General features: G+C 44.0%; 1 protein-coding gene across 2 annotated transcripts in view; it reads right to left on the reverse strand.

Moving 5' to 3' along the window:
• LOC120992361 overlaps positions 1–24,572 on the reverse strand; it is a 100,727-nt gene that overhangs the window by 34,557 nt on the left and 41,598 nt on the right. Inside the window, exon 3 of one of the 2 annotated variants that reach the window (XM_040421291.1) lies at positions 24,001–24,147. The exons of the other annotated variant lie outside the window; for it this stretch is intronic. Within the exon in view, the coding sequence (XP_040277225.1) occupies positions 24,001–24,147 (147 nt within the window). The remainder of the gene's footprint in view (positions 1–24,000; positions 24,148–24,572) is intronic. 2 annotated transcript variants of the gene reach the window in all.

The raw sequence follows: 24,572 nt of genomic DNA on the forward strand, positions 1-24,572 counted from the left end.
TAGAGGAAATCCTACCAAGTTTAACAAATGCAAAAGTATTTTCTGTCTTAGATGCTAAGGATGGCTTCTGGCAAGTAAAACTGGACACTAAAAGCAGTTATCTCACTACATTCTGGACTCCCTTTGGGCGTTACCGATGGCTACGCATGCCTTTTGGGATTGCTACTGCACCAGAAGAATATTAACGTAGACAACATGAAGCAGTAGAAGGCCTGCCCGGAGTGGAAGTTATTGCAGATGATATATTGGTGTATGGCTGTGGTGACACTACAGAGGAGGCCACAAAGGATCATGACATGAATTTGATTGGACTCTTAGAGAGAGCACGAAAGCTAAACCTAAAATTCAATAAAAAGAAGCTGAGATTGAGGCTATCTTCTGTACCATACATGGGACATTTACTCACAGCAGAAGGCCTGCGTCCTGATCCAGAAAAAGTCAGAGCAATTTTAGAGGTACCAAAGCCTGACAATGTACAAGCAGTTCAGAGACTGCTAGGGTTTGTAAACTACCTTTCAAAATTCTTACCACATCTTTCGGATGTATGTCAACCACTACGCAGACTGACAGACAAAGACAGCTTGTGGGCCTGGCAATCCAGCCATGATGAAGCCCTCAAGCAAATAAAAGATATTGTTACTAAACATCCAGTTTTGAGATACTACAATGTCAATGAAGAAGTAACAGTCCAATGTGATGCCAGTGAAAAAGGTCTTGGAGCAACACTTTTGCAAGGAGGTCAGCCAGTGACATTTGCATCACGTACACGGTCTTCAACAGAACAAAGATATGCCCAGATTGAAAAGGAATGTCTTGCCATTGTATATGCATGCCAGAAGTTTAATCAGTACTTACATGGAAAAAATATTATTAACATTGAGACTGATCATAAGCCTCTAGAGAGCATTTTTAAAAAACCTCTCCTAGTAGCACCAAAACGTCTACAGCGCATGATGCTACAGTTGCAAAAATACAACCATAATGTGGTTTACAAAAAAGGATCAGAAATGTATATTGCAGACTTCTTATCAAGAGCAGCATTACCTCACAAAACAATGGACAAGGACACCCCAGATTATGAGATTTTTTTGATGCAATCAGAGGATGCCTTTTCTAAGGAACTGGAAGAGATAAACTTTGCAGAATATCTAAGAGTGTCTGATTTGCGCCTACAACAAATTCAGAAGTTCACAGAACAAGATGAAGTCTTGCAAGCATTAAAAACTACTGTTCTTACAGGATGGCCAGACCAAAAAGAAAAAATACAGATTTGTATCAGGGACTACTGGGGCTTTAGAGATGAGATAAGCATACAAAATGGAATTCTGTATAAAGTACACAGAGTCATCATACCAAAAAACATGCGCCCAGAAATGATAGCGAGGACTCATTCTAGCCACTTAGGAATAGAAGCATGCCTTCGCAAGGCCAAGGATGTCATCTTTTGGCCACATATGGGCCCAGAGATTATAGAGGCAATAAAGAACTGTAATACTTGCAATGAGTATATGCGTAAACAAACAAAAGAACCTCTGATGACTCACAAATTGCCCACTCTACCCTGGAGCAAACTAGGCATGGACTTATTTTCCTTAACAGGACAAGATTACTTAATAATTGTTGATTATTATTCAGATTTCTGGGAAATTGATTTAGTTTCTGATACCACCTCTAAAACAATTATAGATTGATGCAAAGCACATTGTAGCAGACATGGAATCCCTGATTCTGTAATTACAGATAACGGACCACAGTTTGTCAGCTCAGAGTTTGCACGATTTTGTAGAGAGTGGGAATTTGAACATCTTACATCATCCCCATATCACAGTCAGTCCAACGGTAAAGCTGAAGCTACTGTAAAAATAGCAAAAACACTCATAAAGAAAGCTAAACGAGATGACAAGGATATCTGGAAAGCGGTTCTTGACTGGAGAAATACCCCATCAGAAGGCACCAGCAGTAGTCCTGTACAACGGCTAATGTCAAGAAGGACCAGGACTTTACTTCCGACTGCTCAGAAACTGCTGTTTCCAAAGGTTATAAAAGGAGTGATCGAGAACCTAACTGAAAGACGCAAAAAGCAAAGGCATATTATGATAAAGGAGCCAAGGAACTTCCTGAACTAAGCATTGGTCAGCCAGTGCGAATACAACCATCACCGTCGTCAACAGATGAAATTTGGCGACAAGGTATTTGTTTGGAGAAAGTTGCTCCACAATCTTATAAAGTGGAAGCAAATGGACAGTTGTACAGAAGGAATAGGGAGGCGGAGCTTGACCGGCTTCCTGATCGGCTGCACAAATATGGGGAAAATCGGCAAGTACTTGCCCAAAGATAAGCCTGAACCCCTCAAGCAGGATCGGGGTCCCTCCGATATGGAGAAATACTTTATAAGCGAGCTGCAGCTCCAGTAGCTGAGCGACCTAAGATGGCGCCGCCGGATCCTGATGACGGCATAGAGGAGGCTGAAAGAGCAGACAGCCCGTCCACTGAGGGCTCTCAGGGATGGCATGCTGAGGCGGCTGAACCTATTTCAAAGCGGTTCTTGCAACAGGCACTCCTGTCAGCGATACAGCCAGTGATGCAGGAGCTCACTGAGATAAAGGAGGACATTAAGCACATCGGCCATAGAGTCGAGAGGCTAGAAAATACACAGGGGGCCATTCTGGATCATGCCCGAGCGTTGGGTGATAATAGCTCTGCTTACCTGTCTTCCCTGGATCATGCATACGCCCTGATTGAAGATCAGGAAAATAGAAGCAGGCGCAAAAATGTGCGCTTCAGAGGCTTGCCAGAAGCGGTGTCACATGAGGATCTCGCTGCAGCAGCGTCCGCCATTTTCACATCCCTGCTGGGCTCTGAAGGAGCATCTGCAATCACAATTGAGCGCATCCACCGCTCTCTGCGGCCCAAACCCAGGGAGGGAGAACCCCCTCGTGATGTGGTCTGCGGACTCTTGCGGTACGTAGATACCGCTGCGATTTTTAAAGCGGCTAGAGAAAAGGGTGACCTGAAGTATGAAGGAATCAAGATTCTACTTTTCCAGGATCTCGCGCCCTCAACCCTGAATAAAAGAAGAATCCTGCGGCCTGTCACTGAGATTCTACGCCAGAGCAAGATCCCCTTTAAGTGGCTTTTTCCATTTGGCCTCACATTCTCCAGGGAAGGGAAAAGGTGCACGATCCGGATCCCCAGTGATCTGCCGGCGGCATGGGAGCTGCTCAACACCACACCACAAGATATCCCATCATGGCTGCCCTCAGCGGACACTGGTGTCCCGCTCCCAGAACTCCCTGATAGTTCCAGATGGTTGAAGATGCCATCAAGAAAAGGCCAAGTAGCAAGGCAAAGAATTACTTGAACACTCTCCACAGGTTGTATGTGGGTTGTTTAAAATGCAAGCTCCTCAGTTAATGTTTATTATGTTAAAGGAGCGCATTTAAGAGGAAGGAAGTCATTGCTCCCTATGTGGATGGTGAAAGCTGCATTCACTTTATGTTGCTATGGGCTTTTACCATAAAGATTATATAAGTAATGCATTTTCTCAGGTTGTCATTTAGTAGGTGCATACAGTATATTGTGATTCCCTGATATGTATAGCCAGATTTTCTCAGGCGGTTATAGGAGTGGCTATGTTCACACATGCATACTAATGTCAGCACACTTTGTGGGGGTGGGGAACCCTGATTTGTGGCCAGGAGCAGTACTGTCTGATACTGAGTATGTCAGCCTGCTCCCACCTTGTCACCGGTGGTTCCTGTGCTCCCGCACGGAGTTCTTTTATTTTCTTTGTTCCCATTTTGCTTGCAGTACTGTTCATATTGCATTTATTAACAAAATTTTGGATAAAGGGATCAAAGGTCCTTGCCCAAGGCAAGGCGTTACCATGTTTGTTTCCCCAGTTTCTCTGTCCATGCTCACGTATGTTATTATATGCACGCATATGCGTATTTCACTACACTGATGGCTACAGTTAATTGTAGACCATTTAATGTACGGGGATTTAATACCCCCCAAAAGCGCTTACAGGTGATCAGACTTCTAAAGAAGAGACGCACAGATGTCTGTTTCTTTCAAGAGTTACACCTTAAGTTAGGTCATGTTCCTAAACTACCCCAGTCCTACTTTAGTCAGTGGTTCATCAGCTCCCATGCCAAGGCTTCCAGGGGCGCGGGGATTGCCATTTCCAAAAGGGTTCCCTTCTCCCTTATCTCATCCTTGACCGACTCAGAGGGACGCTTTATGTTCGTAAAAGGTAAAATAGGGACCGTACTGGTAACACTGGCAAGTTTATATAGTCCTAACCGAGGTCAGGGCCTATGGTTGAAGACTACAATGTCTAAATTCACTTCCTTTGCAGAAGGCATTTGTTTAATAGGGGGGGATCTTAATGTGGCTTTAAACCCACTAGTAGACGCTTCAGATCATTCCTCACAGTTGACTCAGGCGGCTATTGGCAGGATTAATGAACATCTAGCAAGGGCCCATTTATTAGATACTTGGCGCCTGACTCATCCCGCTGACTTAGATTACACATTTTTTTCAGCCGCGCACAAGGTCTATTCTAGGCTAGACTATATCTTCATCTCTGACGCTCACGCTGAATTGGTGAGTAACTCCACCATTGATCCTATGACAGTATCAGATCACGCTCCTGTCACGACATCCGTGGTGTTCTCTGAACTACCTCAGCAATCTCGACAATGGAGAATAAATGAGACTCTGCTAGATGATGTTGAGGGATTGAGGGACATAGAAGCTAAGTTACAACACTTCTTTAAGGAGAACACCACGGATGACGTTTCGGTCACTACTGTCTGGGAGACGCATAAGGCGGTCATCAGAGGGGAGCTGATTGCCCTGGGTAGTCGGAAAAAGAAAGAAAGACAAAAAACATTCCATACATTGCTAGAGAAGATTACAGCTTTAGAATCCCTGCATAAGAAGTCCAAAACTATAGAGGCCCAACAAGAACTAACATTAACTAGGAAAAAATTAAAAGATCACCTTAACTATCACCAGGCCAAATCCTACCAATATGCCCAGTTCCGTTTTTATGCTCATGGAGACAAAGGGACGAGGCTTATGGCTTCGCTCCTTAAACAGAAAAAAGACGCTTCCTATATAGCTGGAATTAAAGATAAAGATGGCAGGCTATTACATAAAACTTCAGATATTGCAAGAGAATTCCATAAGTTCTATAGTCAGCTTTATGGGCTCAAATGCCCAGATGACGATACAGAAGCTAATTTAGAAAAAGCAGCTGATAAGTTCTTGAGGAACCTTAATTTGCCCAAATTAGACACCAAGGAGAGGGAACAACTCCTTGCCCCAGTCACAATAGAAGAAATATCAAATATTCTGAGCTCTATGCCAATGGGGAAATGCCCTGGACCTGATGGGTTTTCTGTGGGGTATTGTAAAAAATTATCATCTGTCCTAACCCCTCGTATGGCCATTTGGTGTAATTCCCTCTTAAATGGTTCTGCTCTCCATAGGCAATCTCTGGAAGCGACGGTCACAATTCTCCCAAAAGCAGGTAAAGACCCTAACCAATGCGGCAGTTATAGGCCGATATCGCTTCTCAACGTAGACGTCAAGGTATGGGCCAAGTTGTTGGCTTCTCGCCTTGCTCCCCTTCTGCCGAAGCTAATTCACCCGGACCAAGCCGGGCTTGTGCCTGGACGAGAGGGAAATCAGAACTCTTGTAGGGTTCTCTCAGCAATGCAATTAGCTAAAAAAGAGAAGGCCTCGCTGGTCCTTTTGGGTGTGGATGCGGAAAAGGCCTTTGACAGGGTGAGCTGGAGCTATATGAGGAAAACCCTACATAAACTTGGCATTCCAGAACAATTCCAAAACGCCATCATGTCTCTCTACCATAAACCTAGCGCCCGTATAAGGGTAAATGGTACATTATCTCAACCGTTCCCGATTATAAATGGGACTCGCCAAGGCTGTCCTCTGTCACCTACACTATATGTCATGGTGATGGAGACATTATTGCAAGCTATTAGGGAACACCCTGGTATAAAGGGTCTTACAATTAAGGATGGGTCTGTCGAATTTATAAATGCCGCGTATGCGGATGATCTTCTGGTTATGCTCACAAACCCCGTCGAGGCCTTTCCGCATCTTCTATCCCTTTTCGAATTGTATGGGAGGATCTCTAACTTTAAAGTTAATTACACGAAGTCAGAGGCGATGAACGTCTCAGCGCCAAGCAAAATGATCTCCTCTTTAAAGGGCACAACCCCGTTTATTTGGCAGGGTTCTCACCTTTCCTATCTAGGGATTAAAATGCCAGAAGATCTGGACCAAACTTTTAATTAGAACTTTAAACCCCTATTAAATGATGTACAGAAGCAGCTTCATTCGCTTAAAATCCCATATGTCTCTTGGATGGGTAGAAAGAACCTTCTGAAGGCCTTCATTATGCCCAGGCTCCTTTATGTAATGCAAATGCTGCCCATTTTTCTCCCTATATCCTTCTTTTGCCAGGTTAGGAGGCTATTTAGAACGTTCCTTTGGGGTGGGAAATCCGCTAGACTGGCCCATAGCAGACTAATACAAAGGAGGAGCACTGGGGGGTTTGGGTTACCAGACGCGCATCTATACTATCAAGCGATTCACTTAAAAAGATGGATTCAGTTGCATGCCAATAAATACCAAACCTGGGGATGTGAATTAGAACTTGCCCAACTCTCACCTGTTCAGAAAGCGGGTCCATGGGGTCTTACTACTTCTAATCTAAGGTCGCAAGTTCTGCTTAGGGGAACTGCTTCAGTAATTCAACAGTTAAATAGCAAACTTAACCTTTTAAATAACCCCTCTCCCTCTATGCCAGCGGAACTTCTTCCTTTCACTATACGGCCAAATACCAAACAAATAGCTACGACCTGGCATAAACTACATAAGTTCACAACAGAGGAATTCTTGGGGGCGACCTCGGGTGACCTATCTGACCAACACCCACTACACAACCTTATAAAAAAAAATTATTTTCTAGAACTGATAGAACTTAACTCAGTTTCCAGACCACTAATAGAGAGTAATAGACATAAACCTACCCAGTCTTGGTTTGAGAAACTCTTAACATTTGAGTCTGTCCCACGCAAAATGATTTCCCTGTGTTATTTGGCTTTGGTTAATCCCCGCTCCCCTGGAACACCGCAATACCTGAGGCATTGGGCTGCTGAACTGGGGATGGATCTGAATGAGACTGACATTATGAGAATACATGTGCACTCCCATGGTTTCTCTAGGTGCACCAGGATACAGGAACACACATACAAAGTCCTTACCCAGTGGTATTTGACTCCAAAGCAGATGTTTATCAGGGGTATGAGACAAGACGATAAATGCTGGAGGTGTCTGGAAAATACAGGTACTCTGTCTCACATCTTCTGGTTTTGCCCTAGGATCCGTCCATTTTGGGAAGGGGTCTTATCTACTATCCAGAAAATAACACATGTTACAGTGGATGCGCCCCCTACTCTGGTGCTCCTGTGGCTCCCGACAAACTCTTTCTCTCCCTCAAAAAGATGCTTAATCACCCAATTACTCCAGGCGGCAAGGCTGCTCATCCCGCAGCACTGGTTGCGCACAGAACCCCCCACTGTGGAGGCATGGCTGAACAAGGTGGACCATATTTGTCGTATGGAGGAACTGGCGAGTTGGGAGGATAGGAATCACAGTAAATATGTGAAGCTTTGGACACCCTGGCTCATGTTTAGGGATGTCCCTTCGAATACCCAGACAGCTTACGGGTCTACTAGCAGTGGTATATTATGAACTCATTGTTAGATGGTGTATCTGCGCATTAAATGGTACGCGCTCTGGAACATGTCTGATCCTCTGATAGAATATTACCTGTGAATTTGAGCACATTCAATATGCACTTTAGATACCTAATATGCTACATATGAACGAGTGTCATGGATGGATTGTTGTTTTTGGTTCCCCCTTTTTGTCCTTCCCACCCTCCTATTCCTTATCCCTCTTCCCATATTCTTCCCCTCCCCTTTTTTCTTTACTTCTGCGTTATTATGTGCACTAGACATACTATAAGAGCTCTATATATTTGTAGGATACATCTGTAACCTATACACAATATTTGTATTATGGGATAGGATTATCTTGTCTATATATGAAAAATGGAATCTATTATTGGCCTGCCATTTGTATGTGGTACTCTGCTCAAGTCTATATCGACAGTCCTTCAAGCTGTTATGTATATTCTAATCACTATGTCTATGTTACTACATAATGTTGTAGTTTGTATTCCTTTTTTATTTATATATATTTTTCAATAAAAAGAGAATTTTCAAGAAGGAATAGGAAGTTTCTGAGGACTGCGGATGACAAATCTGACATTGAAATAAGTGAAGTGATTACACCAGGTACATCTCCAGATGAGACAACTCCCGAAGAAACAGGGATAGATGATCATATGCAACAATGTGAAGCTCCTGCCACACCAAGACGTACTAGAACTAGGGTTATTAGAACACCAACAAGATATAAGGATTTTGTATGCTAGATACATTATAAAAAACATTGTCACCTTTGGAATGTATTGTGGTATCCAATCATCTTATGTTATATTTTACTTGATTTCACAAGAAAGGGAGGATGTTAGGAGTTATACATGTTAACATGTTTACTGCCACCTGTAGGCTATATAGATATGACAGTTTATAACCTTTGTTATATTGTTTGTGTCTGAATAAAGTTTGTTGAATTACCTCAGACCGCCTCAGGAAACATATCCCACACCACAGCCCCTGATGTCGAGCCTATATTAATAGACAAAAAATCAGTAATAGCTTTAGAGATATCAGTTCCTGTATCCACTATTGATAACCAAAATGGGTTTAATCGCCAGATGGGTCTAGGAGCACATATGTGTCTCCCCACCTCCAAGGTAATCGATCATGGGGAATGAAATAGATAAACTACGGGGCAAATATGAGATCTCTTTTGTTAGGGCTACCAATGTTAAGGATCCAATTGCTAAATCTATTCTGGACAAGGAGCTTTGCGATGCTGAGTAACATGAATACTGACGCCGATCAGGGTATATGGTCCTCCATATGTCACACAGATCTATCTCCCCCATCAATCTCGCCAGAGAGGTAGGAGCGGCAGTATATGTTCCCGACCCATTATGGAATTTATCCAAAAGGCCATTAAGATAGGTATTGAAGTCACCTACAATTAATATAGGGACTAGCGGAAATTTAGATGTAAAGGTAATAATCAGCTTCATAATTTCAGCTGAATATGGAGGAGGAACATACACCGCCACTAAGATAATCCTAAACTGAAAGTTATGACAGTCTATGCATATAAATCTTCCATCATCATCAATATATGACTCCTGGGCACTAAACGGAATAGCTTTATGCATTAAAATGCTAAGACCTCTGGCATGTGTGGAGTATGCAGAGTGGAATTCACACCCCAACCATGCTTTATGTGCTAAATGCGTCTTATCAGCAGTCAAGTGGGTCTCAGATAAACATACAATAGCTGGCTGTATATCCCTTATAGCATGGAAAATAGCTGATCGTTTAGATGCCAAAGACATTCCTCTCACATTTAATGCAAGAATATTAACGGAAGACATCATGGTAACTCATAAGCAGATGCAGAGTCTGGTGCCGACAACCCCAGAAGAATCTCCCACTAGTATTAATACTGAAAATAGAGCCTGCCTTTACACCCCCCCCTCCCAACTGTCCCCAAACTACCCTAAACATTCTGCTAGTCATGAACCCAATAAACAGGGGTACACCGTAAACATTTAAAGTGAACCTAACCGTCATGGGTTAACAATAAAGGCACAGGTGATAAAGCAAGCGCCTAAATTGTATATGCGCTACAACCTGGATGCGCCAATGTGTTGGCTCACCCAACCTCCCTCCCAACCACATATTAACCCATACAGTGTGAAACAGAACCAGTGAAAAGCCAGCATATAAAACCTCCCTTCTTAGGAAAAGGTAGAATAATCCCACAATACTATATCTGGCATTACAGTGTGTCAATTAACCACCTCCCGACCGCCTAACGCACGGATGCGTCCGGAAGGTGGTTGATTCATTCCTCCTGGACGCATCCGTGCGTCATCTCGCGAGACGCGAGATTTCCTGTGAACGCGCGCACACAGGCGCGCGCGCTCACAGGAACGGAAGGTAAGAGAGTTGATCTCCAGCCTGCCAGCGGCGATCGTTCGCTGGCAGGCTGGAGATGTGATTTTTTTAACCCCTAACAGGTATATTAGACGCTGTTTTGATAACAGCGTCTAATATACCTGCTACCTGGTCCTCTGGTGGTCCCCTTTGTTTGGATCGACCACCAGAGGACACAGGTAGCTCAGTAAAGTAGCACCAAGCACCACTACACTACACTACACCCCCCCCCGTCACTTATTAACCCCTTATTAGCACCTGATCACCCCATATAGACTCCCTGATCACCCCCCTGTCATTGATTACCCCCCTGTCATTGATCAACCCCCTGTAAAGCTCCATTCAGACGTCCGCATGATTTTTACGGATCCACTGATAGATGGATCGGATCCGCAAAACGCATCCGGACGTCTGAATGAAGCCTTACAGGGGCGTGATCAATGACTGTGGTTATCACCCCATATAGACTCCCTGATCACCCCCCTGTCATTGATTACACCCCTGTCATTGATTTCCCCCCTGTAAAGCTCCATTCAGACGTCCGCATGATTTTTACGGATCCACTGATAGATGGATCGGATCCGCAAAACGCATCCGGACGTCTGAATGAAGCCTTACAGGGGCGTGATCAATGACTGTGGTTATCACCCCATATAGACTCCCTGATCACCCCCCTGTCATTGATCACACCCCTGTCATTGATCACCCCCCTGTAAAGCTCCATTCAGACGTCCGCATGATTTTTACGGATGCACTGATAGATGGATCGGATCCGCAAAACGCATCCGGACGTCTGAATGAAGCCTTACAGGGGCATGATCAATGACTGTGGTGATCACCCCATATAGACTCCCTGATCACCCCCCTGTAAAGCTCCATTCAGATGTCCGCATGATTTTTACGGATGCACTGATAGATGGATCCGATCCGCAAAACGCATCCGGACGTCTGAATGAAGCCTTACAGGGGCATGATCAATGACTGTGGTGATCACCCCATATAGACTCCCTGATCACCCCCCTGTAAAGCTCCATTCAGATGTCCGCATGATTTTTACGGATGCACTGATAGATGGATCCGATCCGCAAAACGCATCCGGACGTCTGAATGAAGCCTTACAGGGGCGTGATCAATGACTGTGGTTATCACCCCATATAGACTCCCTGATCACCCCCCTGTCATTGATTACACCCCTGTCATTGATCAACCCCCTGTAAAGCTCCATTCAGATGTCCGCATGATTTTTACGGATGCACTGATAGATGGATCGGATCCGCAAAACGCATCCGGACGTCTGAATGAAGCCTTACAGGGGCGTGATCAATGACTGTGGTTATCACCCCTGTCATTGATTACACCCCTGTCATTGATCAACCCCCTGTAAAGCTCCATTCAGATGTCCGCATGATTTTTACGGATGCACTGATAGATGGATCCGATCCGCAAAACGCATCCGGACGTCTGAATGAAGCCTTACAGGGGCATGATCAATGACTGTGGTGATCACCCCATATAGACTCCCTGATCACCCCCCTGTAAAGCTCCATTCAGATGTCCGCATGATTTTTACGGATGCACTAATAGATGGATCCGATCCGCAAAACGCATCCGGACGTCTGAATGAAGCCTTACAGGGGCGTGATCAATGACTGTGGTGATCACCCCATATAGACTCCCTGATCACCCCCCTGTCATTGATTACACCCCTGTAAAGCTCCATTCAGACGTCCGCATGATTTTTACGGATCCACTGATAGATGGATCGGATCCGCAAAACGCATCCGGACGTCTGAATGAAGCCTTACAGGGGCATGATCAATGACTGTGGTGATCACCCCATATAGACTCCCTGATCACCCCCCTGTCATTGATCACCCCCCCTGTCATTGATCACCCCCCCTGTCATTGATCACCCCCCCTGTCATTGATCACCCCCCCTGTCATTGATCACCCCCCCTGTCATTGATCACCCCCCTGTCATTGATCACCCCCCCTGTCATTGATCACCCCCCCTGTCATTGATCACCCCCCCTGTCATTGATCACCCCCCCTGTCATTGATCACCCCCCCTGTCATTGATCACCCCCCCTGTCATTGATCACCCCCCTGTCATTGATCACCCCTCTGTAAGGCTCCATTCAGACATTTTTTTGGCCCAAGTTAGCGGAATTATTTTTTTTTTTTCTTACAAAGTCTCATATTCCACTAACTTGTGTCAAAAAATAAAATCTCACATGAACTCATCATACCCCTCACGGAATCCAAATGCGTAAAATTTTTTAGACATTTATATTCCAGACTTCTTCTCACGCTTTAGGGCCCCTAGAATGCCAGGGCAGTATAAATACCCCACATGTGACCCCATTTCGGAAAGAAGACACCCCCAGGTATTCCGTGAGGGGCATATTGAGTCCATGAAAGATTGAAATTTTTGTCCCAAGTTAGCGGAACGGGAGACTTTGTGAGAAAAAAATTAAAAATATCAATTTCCGCTAACTTGTGCCAAAAATTTTTTTTTTCTATGAACTCGCCATGCCCCTCATTGAATACCTTGGGGTGTCTTCTTTCCAAAATGGGGTCACATGTGGGGTATTTATACTGCCCTGGCATTCTAGGGGCCCCAAAGCGTGAGAAGAAGTCTGGTATCCAAATGTCTAAAAATGCCCTCCTAAAAGGAATTTGGGCACCTTTGCGCATCTAGGCTGCAAAAAAGTGTCACACATCTGGTATCGCCGTACTCAGGAGAAGTTGGGGAATGTGTTTTGGGGTGTCATTTTACATATACCCATGCTGGGTGAGAGAAATATCTTGGTCAAATGCCAACTTTGTATAAAAAAATGGGAAAAGTTGTCTTTTGCCAAGATATTTCTCTCACCCAGCAAGGGTATATGTAAAATGACACCCCAAAACACATTCCCCAACTTCTCCTGAATACGGCGATACCACATGTGTGACACTTTTTTGCAGCCTAGGTGGGCAAAGGGGCCCATATTCCAAAGAGCACCTTTAGGATTTCACAGGTCATTTACCTACTTACCACACATTAGGGCCCCTGGAAAATGCCAGGGCAGTATAACTACCCCACAAGTGACCCCATTTTGGAAAGAAGACACCCCAAGGTATTCCGTGAGGGGCATGGCGAGTTCCTAGAATTTTTTATTTTTTGTCACAAGTTAGTGGAAAATGCTGATTTTTTTTTTTTTTTTTTTTTTTTTTATACAAAGTCTCATATTCCACTAACTTGTGACAAAAAATAAAAACTTCCATGAACTCACTATGTCCATCAGCGAATACCTTGGGGTGTCTTCTTTCCAAAATGGGGTCACTTGTGGGGTAGTTATACTGCCCTGGCATTCTAGTGGCCCAAATGTGTGGTAAGGAGTTTGAAATCAAATTCTGTAATAAATGACCTGTGAAATCCGAAAGGTGCTCTTTGGAATATGGGCCCCTTTGCCCACCTAGGCTGCAAAAAAGTGTCACACATCTGGTATCTCCGTACTCAGGAGAAGGTGGGGAATGTGTTTTGGGGTGTCATTTTACATATACCCCTGCTGGGTGAGAGAAATATCTTGGCAAAAGACAACTTTTCCCATTTTTTTATACAAAGTTGGCATTTGACCAAGATATTTCTCTCACCCAGCATGGGTATATGTAAAAAGACACCCCAAAACACATTCCCCAACTTCTACTGAATACGGAGATACCAGATGTGTGACACTTTTTTGCAGCCTAGGTGGGCAAAGGGGCCCATATTCCAAAGAGCACCTTTCGGATTTCACAGGTCAATTTTTACAGAATTTGATTTCAAACTCCTTACCACACATTTGGGCCCCTAGAATGCCAGGGCAGTATAACTACCCCACAAGTGACCCCATTTTGGAAAGAAGAGACCCCAAGGTATTCGCTGATGGGCATAGTGAGTTCATGGAAGTTTTTATTTTTTGTCACAAGTTAGTGGAATATGAGACTTTGTATGAAAAAAAAAAAAAAAAAAAAAAATCATCATTTTCCACTAACTTGTGACAAAAAATAAAAAATTCTAGGAACTCGCCATGCCCCTTACGGAATACCTTGGGGTGTCTTCTTTCCAAAATGGGGTCACTTGTGGGGTAGTTATACTGCCCTGGCATTCTAGGGGCCCAAATGTGTGGTAAGGAGTTTGAAATCAAATTCAGTAAAAAATGACGAGTGAAATCCGAAAGGTGCTCTTTGGAATATGGGCCCCTTTGCCCACCTAGGCTGCAAAAAAGTGTCACACATCTGGTATCTCCGTACTCAGGAGAAGGTGGGGAATGTGTTTTGGGGTGTCATTTTATATATACCCATGCTGGGTGAGAGAAATATCTTGGCAAAAGACAACTTTTCCCATTTTTTTATACAAAGTTGTCATTTGACCAAGATATTTATCTCACCCAGCATGGGTATATGTAAAAAGACACCCCAAAACACATTCCTCAACTTCTCCTGAGTACGGCAATACCAGATGTGTGACACTTTTTTGCAGCCTAGGTGGGCAAAGGGGCCCATATTCCAAAGAGCACCTTTCGGATTTCACAGGTCATTTTTTACTGAATTTGATTTCAAACTCCTTACCACACATTTGGGCCCCTAGAATGCCAGGGCAGTATAACTACCCCACAAGTGACCCCATTTTGGAAAGAAGAGACCCCAAGGTATTTCGTGATGGGCATAGTGAGTTCATAGAACTTTTTATTTTTTGTCACAAGTTAGTGGAATATGAGACTTTGTAAGAAAAAAAAAAAAAAAAAAAAAAAATCATCATTTTCCGCTAACTTGTGACAAAAAATAAAAAGTTCTATGAACTCACTATGCCCATCAGCGAATACCTTAGGGTGTGTACTTTCAGAAATGGGGTCATTTGTGGGGTGTTTGTACTGTCTGGGCATTGTAGAACCTCAGGAAACATGACAGGTGCTCAGAAAGTCAGAGCTGCTTCAAAAAGCGGAAATTCACATTTTTGTACCATAGTTTGTAAACGCTATAACTTTTACCCAAACCATTTTTTTTCTACCCAAACATTTTTTTTTTATCAAAGACATGTAGAACTATAAATTTAGAGCAAAATTTCTATATGGATGTCGTTTTTTTTGCAAAATTTTACAACTGAAAGTGAAAAATGTCATTTTTTTGCAAAAAAATCGTTAAATTTCGATTAATAACAAAAAAAGTAAAAATGTCAGCAGCAATGAAATACCACCAAATGAAAGCTCTATTAGTGAGAAGAAAAGGAGGTAAAATTCATTTGGGTGGTAAGTTGCATGACCGAGCAATAAACGGTGAAAGTAGTGTAGGTCAGAAGTGTAAAAAGTGGCCTGGTCTTTCAGGGTGTTTAAGCACTGGGGGCTGAGGTGGTTAAGAGACACTAGTAAAACAAGAACAGTTCCAGCAGAGATATCACCGTCTCATCAGGTATTGTTGCCACGCCGATCATTTTCATGAGTGTCCAGCCATTGACTTGCCTCAGACGGATCTTCAAACATGTGCGTGGATCCATTCGCCACCACCCGAAGCTTTGCCGGATACAACATGGAGTAAGGCCACTGCAGTGATCTCAACCTTTTCTTTACTTCTAAAAATTTCGCTCTCCTCTTCTGTATTTCGGCAGAAAAGTCCGGGAACATGAGAATTCGGCTATCGCCAATTTGAATGTCAGGGTTGTCCCTGGCTGCTTTGAGTATGGCGTCCCGGTCCCTGTAATGTAGGACCTTAATCAGGAGAGGTCTCGGAGGCGCCCCCAGAGGCAGCGGGCGAAATGGCACCCGATGTGCCCGTTCTATTGCAAAGAGTGGGGATAACTTTTCTTTCCCAATAGTGTCCACCGGCCACTTTTCCATAAATGAGACAGGGTCTGAGCCCTCAGTGCGCTCCGGTATTCCAATAAATCGCACATTATTCCGTCTTAGACGGTTTTCCAAGTCGTCAGATTTTGATATAAGTAGGGATACGTTATGTATAACACGTTGTAAGTCCCTTTTAACAGGCGGTAGCTGATCCTCCATGTCACTAACGCGACCCTCCAACTCCCCCACTCTTTCTTTAAACTGCCGCATATCTTGTCTTATCAACAAAACTTCCTCCTTAAGGCCTCCCATATTGGCATTCAGAGACGTGAGGGCTGTACTGCATTGTGCCACCATCTTATACACGTCTGCAATTGTGGGTTCGGAAATGGGCGCCGCTTCTGGTGGCAACTCTGAACCCACCTTCAGCCTTGCTACAGATGCATATGAGGCCGCTTCCAGGGGCTCCGCTCCCCCAGCCTCACCGGACATCTCAGCATCAGACTCCGAGTCAGTCGCTGCAGCTGCTGGGGTACGGGCAAAGTTCCCCAGCTTCGCCGCCACATCAGAAAGCTTAGTGTTTTGCATGGCGCCATTTTGTTTGGTCGGCGTGTCCGTGCCGCCGTCTTTACTCTCCTTCTCCCTCTGCTTTTGGCGGGTCATATCGTGACCGGAGTAAACCCCAGCGTTCAGGGAGGCTTTAGATCAAAGGTAGGAAGCGGGTGAGCGATTAAATGCAGGATACTGTCCAGGAGCTCAGCGCCATGCGTCTCTCTACATCGGCGGTTAGGCCACGCCCCCAAAGTCCTGCCTTTTTGATGCCTCCATTAGTATAATTTGAACTCGATCCCTCCTGTTATTTGTGCTTGTGAACAGTATATGCGATCCAGCGCTGGAACGCATCAGCTGACACTTCCGAACCGTAAGTGACACATCCGGATCGGAAGTAATGTGGACCAACTTCCGCGTGGATGCACATGGGGGACCAGATTACCAATACCTATAACTATATACAGTTGCAAGAAAAAGTATGTGAACCCTTTGGAATGATATGGATTTCTGCACAAATTGGTCAAAATTTTTTATCTGATCTTCATCTAAGTCACAACAATAGACAATCACAGTCTGCTTAAACTAATAACACACAAAGAATTAAATGTTACCATGTTTTTATTTAACACACCATGTAAACATTCACAGTGCAGGTGGAAAAAGTATGTGAACCCATAGACTAATGACATCTCCAAGAGCTAATTGGAGTGAGATGTTAGCCAACTGGAGTCCAATCAATGAGATGATATTGGAGGTGTTGGTTACAGCTGCATTATAAAAAACACACACCAGTTTTCTTTTCACAAGAAGCATTGTCTGATGTGAATGATTCCTCGCACAAAAGAGCTCTCAGAAGACCTACGATTAAGAATTGTTGACTTGCATAAAGCTGGAAAGGGTTATAAAAGTATCTCCAAAAGCCTTGCTGTTCATCAGTCCATGGTAAGACAAATTGTCTATAAATGGAGAAAGTTCAGCACTGCTGCTACTCTCCCTAGGAGTGGCCGTCCTGTAAAGATGACTGCAAGAGCACAGCGCAAACTGCTCAATGAGGTGAAGAAGAATCTAGAGTGTCAGCTAAAGACTTACAAAAGTCTCTGGCATATGCTAACATCCCTGTTAGCGAATCTACGATACGTGAAACACTAAACAAGAATGGATTTCATGGGAGGATACCACAGAGGAAGCCAGTGCTGTCCAAAAAAACATTGCTGCACGTTTACAGTTTGCACAAGAGAACCTGGATGTTCCACAGCAGTACTAGCAAAATATTCTGTGGACAGATGAAACAAAGTTGAGTTGTTTGGAAGAAACACACAACACTACGTGTGGAGAAAAAGAGGCACAGCACACCAACATCAAAACCTCATCCCAACTGTGAAGTATGGTTTTGGGGGCATCATGGTTTGGGGCTGCTTTGCTGCGTCAGGGCCTGGACGGATTGCTATCATCGAAGGAAAAATGAATTCCCAAGCTTATCAATACATTTTGCAGGAGAACTTAAGGCCATCTGTCCACCAGCTGAAGCTCAACAGAAGATGGATGTTGCAACAGGACAGCGACCCAAAGTATAGAAGAAAATCAACAACAGAATGGCTTAAACAGAAGAAAATACGCCTTCTGGAGTGGCCCAGTCAGAGTCCTGCCCTCAACCCGATTGAGATGCTTTGGCATGACCTCAAGAAAGCAATTCACACCAGACATCCCAAAAATATTGCTGAACTGAAACAGTTCTGTAAAGAGGAATGGTCAAGAATTACTCCTGACCGTTGTGCACGTCTGATCTGCAACTACAGGAAAAGTTTGGTTGAAGTTATTGCTTCCAAAGGAGGTTCAACCAGTTATTAAATCCAAGGGTTTACATACTTTTTCCACCTGCACTGTGAATGTTTACATGGTGTGTTCAATAAAAACATGGTAACATTTAATTAATTGCGTGTTATTAGTTTAAGCAGACTGTGATTGTCTATTGTTGTGACTTAGATGAAGATCAGATCACATTTTATGACCAATTTGTGCAGAAATCCATATCATTCCAAAGGGTTCACATACTTTTTCTTGCAACTGTATATATGTAAGTCATTTTATGTATTTTATATGGTCCTGAGGAAGGGGACCTCTATGGTAATCCCCGAAACACGTCAAGCTTATTTCCTCATTAACTACTTTCCTTTTATTGGAGTCCTCTGATCCATCTTGCTGAATGGACGGGTGGTTGGTATTCTATAGGCGACCTCGGAGGTGAGGGATGCAAGTGTCTTGAGTTTATCTTCCTGGTGAAGTATTCCATGCGGTATACTGTAATTTTAACTCCAAGTTTTCTGGCTGGTTAACAGATAAACGAGTCTATCACTTTTATAAGCATCCCTAGCGTTTTTACCACTTAGTAACTTTCTATGTGGGCACTCGGTGTATATTGGCGCCTCACACCTTTCTTTCTTTACATTTTATCACAGTCTCACGCTGATTAATGAAGTCTGTTTAATTCTCTTTAGTAGGTTGCTGCCTCGTCTTCCACCACTCTGCTCATCTATCTTATACAACAAGGACTTACTACCAGTGAACATCACCTTCTTTTGTCTCAATGGTGTCCCTCGCCTCCCCTTTCCCTTACTCCCAATATCGATGGGACAGCCTTCCACCTACTGAGTAGGGCAAAAAACACTTAGCTAGTTAACTCATGTACAGCTGTGGAAATCACAAGCATAACTTAGAAAATGCAGAAAACTCTTAGCCTCATGCACAGGACCGCCGTGGCCATATTGCGGCCCTCAAACAGCGGGTACGCAATATGCTCTCCGCATCACATATACGGACCCATTCACTTGGTGACGTCAGATCTCATGCTCCAATCACATGGTCCATCACCGTGGTGATGTACCATGTGATTGGAGCATGAGATCTGACGTCACCAAAGGTCCTTTAGCCCACAACTCATCAGTAAACTCAACTCAAAGGTCCTTTAGCCCACAACTCAAGTAAAGAAGAGACCGGGAACTTCGAGATCAAGAGGAGAAGGTGAGTTAATGAGTTTATTTTTTTAAACCCCTCCAGCCCTATTGTACTATGCATTCTGTATTCAGAATGCTATTATTTTCCCTTATAACCATGTTATAAGGGAAAGTAATACAGTTTATAGACTGTCACCTAGCAACCATGCGTGAAAATCGCACCGCATCCGCACTTGCTTGCGGATGCTTGCGATTTTCACGCAACCCCATTCACTTCCATGGGGCCTGCGTTGCGTGAAAAACGCAGAATATAGAGCATGCTGCGATTTTCACGCAACGCATAAGTGATGCGTGAAAATCATCGCTCATCTGAACAGCCCCATAGAAATGAATAGGTCCAGATTCAGTGCGGGTGCAATGCGTTCACCTACCGCATTGCACCCGCGCGGAAATCTCGCCCGTGTGAACGCAGCCTAAGGGCTTGTTTTTTGTGTAACAAACTGTCGTTTTTATTGGTACAATTTTTGTAGTATGTAAGACTTTTTGATCACCTTTATTACATTTTTTTGGGAGACAAGATGACAATAAAAATGGCAAATCGTGTGTATTTCATTTTTTTTCATTATGGCGTTCACCGCACAAGATTTTTTTTTTTATATTTTAATAGTTCAGATATTTTCGGATGTGGTGATACCCAATATGTTTAATTTTTTTTTATTGTTTATATATTTTATAGGTAAAATTGGGAAAGAGGGTGATTTAAACTTTTAATATACTGTATATATTTTTTTTAATAAAAAAAAAAAATTCACTTATTTTTTTTATAAATATTAGCCCACTTAGGGGCTAGAACCTGGGATCTTTTGATCCCGTCTCCTATTCACCCTAATAGATCTCTATTAGGATTTTTACAGTCCCTATTCTGAGCCGTGCCTCGTGCATAGCTCAGTATGGAGAAAGCCATGGTAGGCCTGGAACTTTTCAGCAGCGTCCAGGCTGCCATGGCAACCGATTGTAGCACTGCGATTTCACTGCTGGGGCTCCGATCGGAAGGAAGAAGGAGCCACAACGCTCTGCCGTCACTCAAAAGTCCCCCGATTAGTGTTGATCGTGGCACCTGAGGGGTTAAATAACAGAGGAGGCGTGGGTGTCAGCTTTATGATGCAGCCAGCAACCGCTGTGTATGGAGTGGGCCCGCTGCAGAGGCCCGCTCCATACACACGAAGGCACATAACGCCATATATATACGGCGCTATGGGTTAAGGTGGCCAGTAGAAACCCTTCTAGCAGTGATCCAATTAATTATTATCCCTTCTAGAAGTGATCCAATTAATAATTAACCCTTATAGCAGTGATCCGCCGAGTCACTGTAGTGAGACAGTAGCATAGTTGACAACGTTATAAAACAACATACACTGAACAAAAATATTAACACAACACTTTCGGTTTTGCTCCCATTCTGCATGAGCTGAACTCAAAGATCTGAAACATTTTCTACATTCACAAAAGACCCATTACTCTCAAATATTGTTCACAAATCTGTTGAAATTGCCGAGATAATCCATCCCACCTCACAGGTGTGACATATCAAGGTACTGATTAGACAGCATAAATATTGCACAGGTGTGCCTTAGACTGCCCACAATAAAAGACCACTCTGAAATGTGCAGTTTGATCACACAGCACAATGCCACAGATATCGCAAAATTTGAGGGAGCGTGCAATTGGCATGCTGACTGCAGAATGTCTACCAGAGCTGTTGCCTGTGAAATGAATGTTCATTTCTCTACCATAAGCCGTCTCCGGTGACTTGAGTGGGAAAATTCTCACATTGAGTCCCTGTTTTCACTGTTCAGGGCAAATGGCAGACAGCATGTGTGGAGTGGTGTGGGTGAGCGGTTTACTGACTTCAACGTTGTGGATCGAGTGGCCCACGATGGCGGTGGGGTTATGATATGGGCAGGCGTATGTTATGGCAAACGAACACAGGTGCATTTTATTGATGGCATTGTGAATGCACAGAGATACCGCAATGAAATCCTGAGGCCCATTGTTGTGCCGTTCATCCACGACCATCACCTCATGTTGCAGCATGATAATGCACGGCCCCATATTGCAAGGATCTGTACACAATTCCTGGAAGCTGAAAACATCCCAGTTCTTGAATGGCCAGCATACTCACCGGACATGTCACCAATTGAGCATTTTTGGGATGCTCTGGATCGGTGTATATGACAGCGTGTTCCTGCCAATATTCAGCAACTTCGCACAGCTATGGTATGGAAGAGGAGTGGACCAACGTTCCACAGGCCACAATTAACAACATGACCAACTCTATGCGACGGAGATGTGTTGGACTGCATGAGGCAAATAGTGGCAACAGCAGATACTGACTGGTTTTCAGCACCTTGATATGCCACACCTGTGAGGTGGGATGGATTATCTCGGCAAAGAAGAAGTGCTCACTAACACAGATTTAGACAGATTTGTGAACAATATTTGAGAGTAATGGGTAGAGGTGGGACGACGAATCCGTCGAATCCACAAATCCCTTGAATCTTACAAGATTCGAGGGATTCGTGGACTCGAATCCCGACCTATTTTGTAAAATTCGAATCTGACGAATCCCTACAGCGGGGACCGGTGCAGTCCCTGTATTCTAATGCACCGGCCCCGCTCACTGTTGTATAATCTTTTTTTTATCTAGCCTGTAGGCATTATTAATAATAATCATCTGTAATCCAGCTGTAGGAGAGAGGCGCGTCACTCACTATGTCACGTGCCCGCGCTGCCTGGTTCATTCATAAAGTGGGCGCAGGTGCATGACATAGTGAGTGATGCGTCGCCCACCCGTCCTCCCGGGGCAGGTGCATGACGTAGTAAGTGACGCGTCGCCCACCCGTCCTCCCGGCCTGCCTGCCTCCTCCCTGCTACGGAACTTAGATGTAAGTAATGCAGCTGGATTACAGATGATTATTATTAACAATGCCTACAGGTTAGACAAGATTAAGATTATACAACAGTGATCGGGGCCGGTGCATTAGAATACAGGGACTGCACCGGTCCCCGCTGTCATTACTAATCCAGATGCCGGCCCCCAGCACCTGTATTGGGGGTCATTCACACTGCAGGGACACTGTTATGGGGGAATCTGTGGATGGCACATAGCATAAGATGCATATGTGTCATCCACAGATCCCCCCCATCACAGTACCATCCAGAGATCCCCATAACAGTGCCATCCACAGATCCACCATAACAGTGCCATCCACAGATCCCCCATAACAGTGCCATCCACAGATCACCCATAACAGTGCCATCCACAGATCCCCCATAACAGTGCCATCCACAGATCACCCATAACAGTGCCATCCACAGATCACCCATAACAGTGCCATCCACAGATCCCCCCCATAGCAGTGTCATCCACAGATCCCCCCCATAGCAGTGTCATCCACAGATCCCCCTATAAGTGTTTGGATAACTTTGTTTCTTACACTGTTCACACAATTCTTATGTACATCATTCGTAGGATTCGAGATTCGAAAGATTCGATAGATTCGAGAACCTTTTGTGATTCGGATTTTAAAAAATTGGATTTGTCCCACCTCTAGTAATGGGTCTTTTGTGTATGTAGAAAATGTTTCAGATGTTTGAGTTCAGCTCATCCAAAATGGGAGCAAAACCGAAAGTGTTGCGTTTATATTTTTGTTCAGTGTAGATTTGTCTCCTTTCTTACCTTCCATCTTTATGTGGACATGTGTCCTTATTTACCAAGATGAGTGGTGCCAGATAACAAGGCATAAAAAACATAAAACTTTTATGCAACTCGCAGAAGCTTTACAGAGTCACACAAATTATTTCTTTAAAACCGGTCATCTTGCTTCGCTCATCTCACAATATGTCAAGTCAACAGGAAAGGTAAGAAGGGCGCAGTATGTGGAATCTAAGGCCCTTTTCCCACAAGCGTGATGGATTAGGTCCAGATGCGTTCAGGGAAACTTGCACCATTTTACAAGCAAGTTCAGTCAGTTTTCTCTGTGATTGCGTTCAGTTGATCAGTTTTTTCCGCGCAGGCGTAATGCATTTCGATGTGTTTTTCGTGATAAAAAACTGAAGGATTACAAACAACATCTCCTAGCAGCCATCAGTGAAAAACGCATTTCATCTGCACCTGCTTCTGGATGCAATGCGTTTTTCACTGAAGCCCCATTCACTTCTATGGGGCCAGGGCTGCGTGAAAAACTCAGAATATAAAACATGCTGCGTTTTTCACGCAAGTGATGAGTAAAAAAAAAAACACTCATATACACAGACCCATTGGAATGAATGGGTCAGGATTCAGTCGGGTGCTATGCGTTCACGTCACACATTGCACCCGCACAGAAAACTCGCTCGTGTGAAAGGGGCTGTGCTAGTAAACCTGGAGCCCTAGAGTCAAGGAACTATTTTCTTTGCCAAACTACAAGTATATGTATAAAAAGACAGAAATAGATGACTTACATGCAGGACTATAATTATTGCATTGAATCGGGAAACATTGTGATTTGATTATCCTCATTTTTTCTTGCTGCGCGCTCGTGCTGTCCAAGGGGTTGCATTCAGATGTCCATGCACGTGGCTTGCCCAAAAATACAGCATTCTTTCCACCTACAAAGAAACATAACAATTTTTTTTTTCTTTCCAAAATTATAAAAGAAATTCTTTAACAGGTTTTCCACTTTGGAACTATTGGTTAGAAGGACTCTGACAAGAGGCTGATCACAAAGTGCCCCACTGCTGGGCGCTCCAGTGATCAGCTGTAATCTGTGGGGAACCTAACAGCACAAGTTCAACTTCCCTGCAGCACCTCTACAGGAGGTATTAGCCAATCTCCATTCACAAAAATGCACTGTATGTGCAAGGAGCCCCTGGGGAGCAGTTGTAGAGGATGGGAGTGGTAGTGACCCTGATGTAGTGTTGCGGTGTCCTACCTCAGGCTGTTGCTCCCAGGGGTTCAATGCAGTGCGAAAGATGATGGAGAAAGGAACCAGGCACAGAGGGTTAAACAAAGAACTTTTAGCAATACACTGAAA

This window comes from Bufo bufo, chromosome 1 (assembly GCF_905171765.1).
Source record: "Bufo bufo chromosome 1, aBufBuf1.1, whole genome shotgun sequence".
NCBI classification, from domain to species: Eukaryota; Metazoa; Chordata; class Amphibia; order Anura; family Bufonidae; genus Bufo; species Bufo bufo.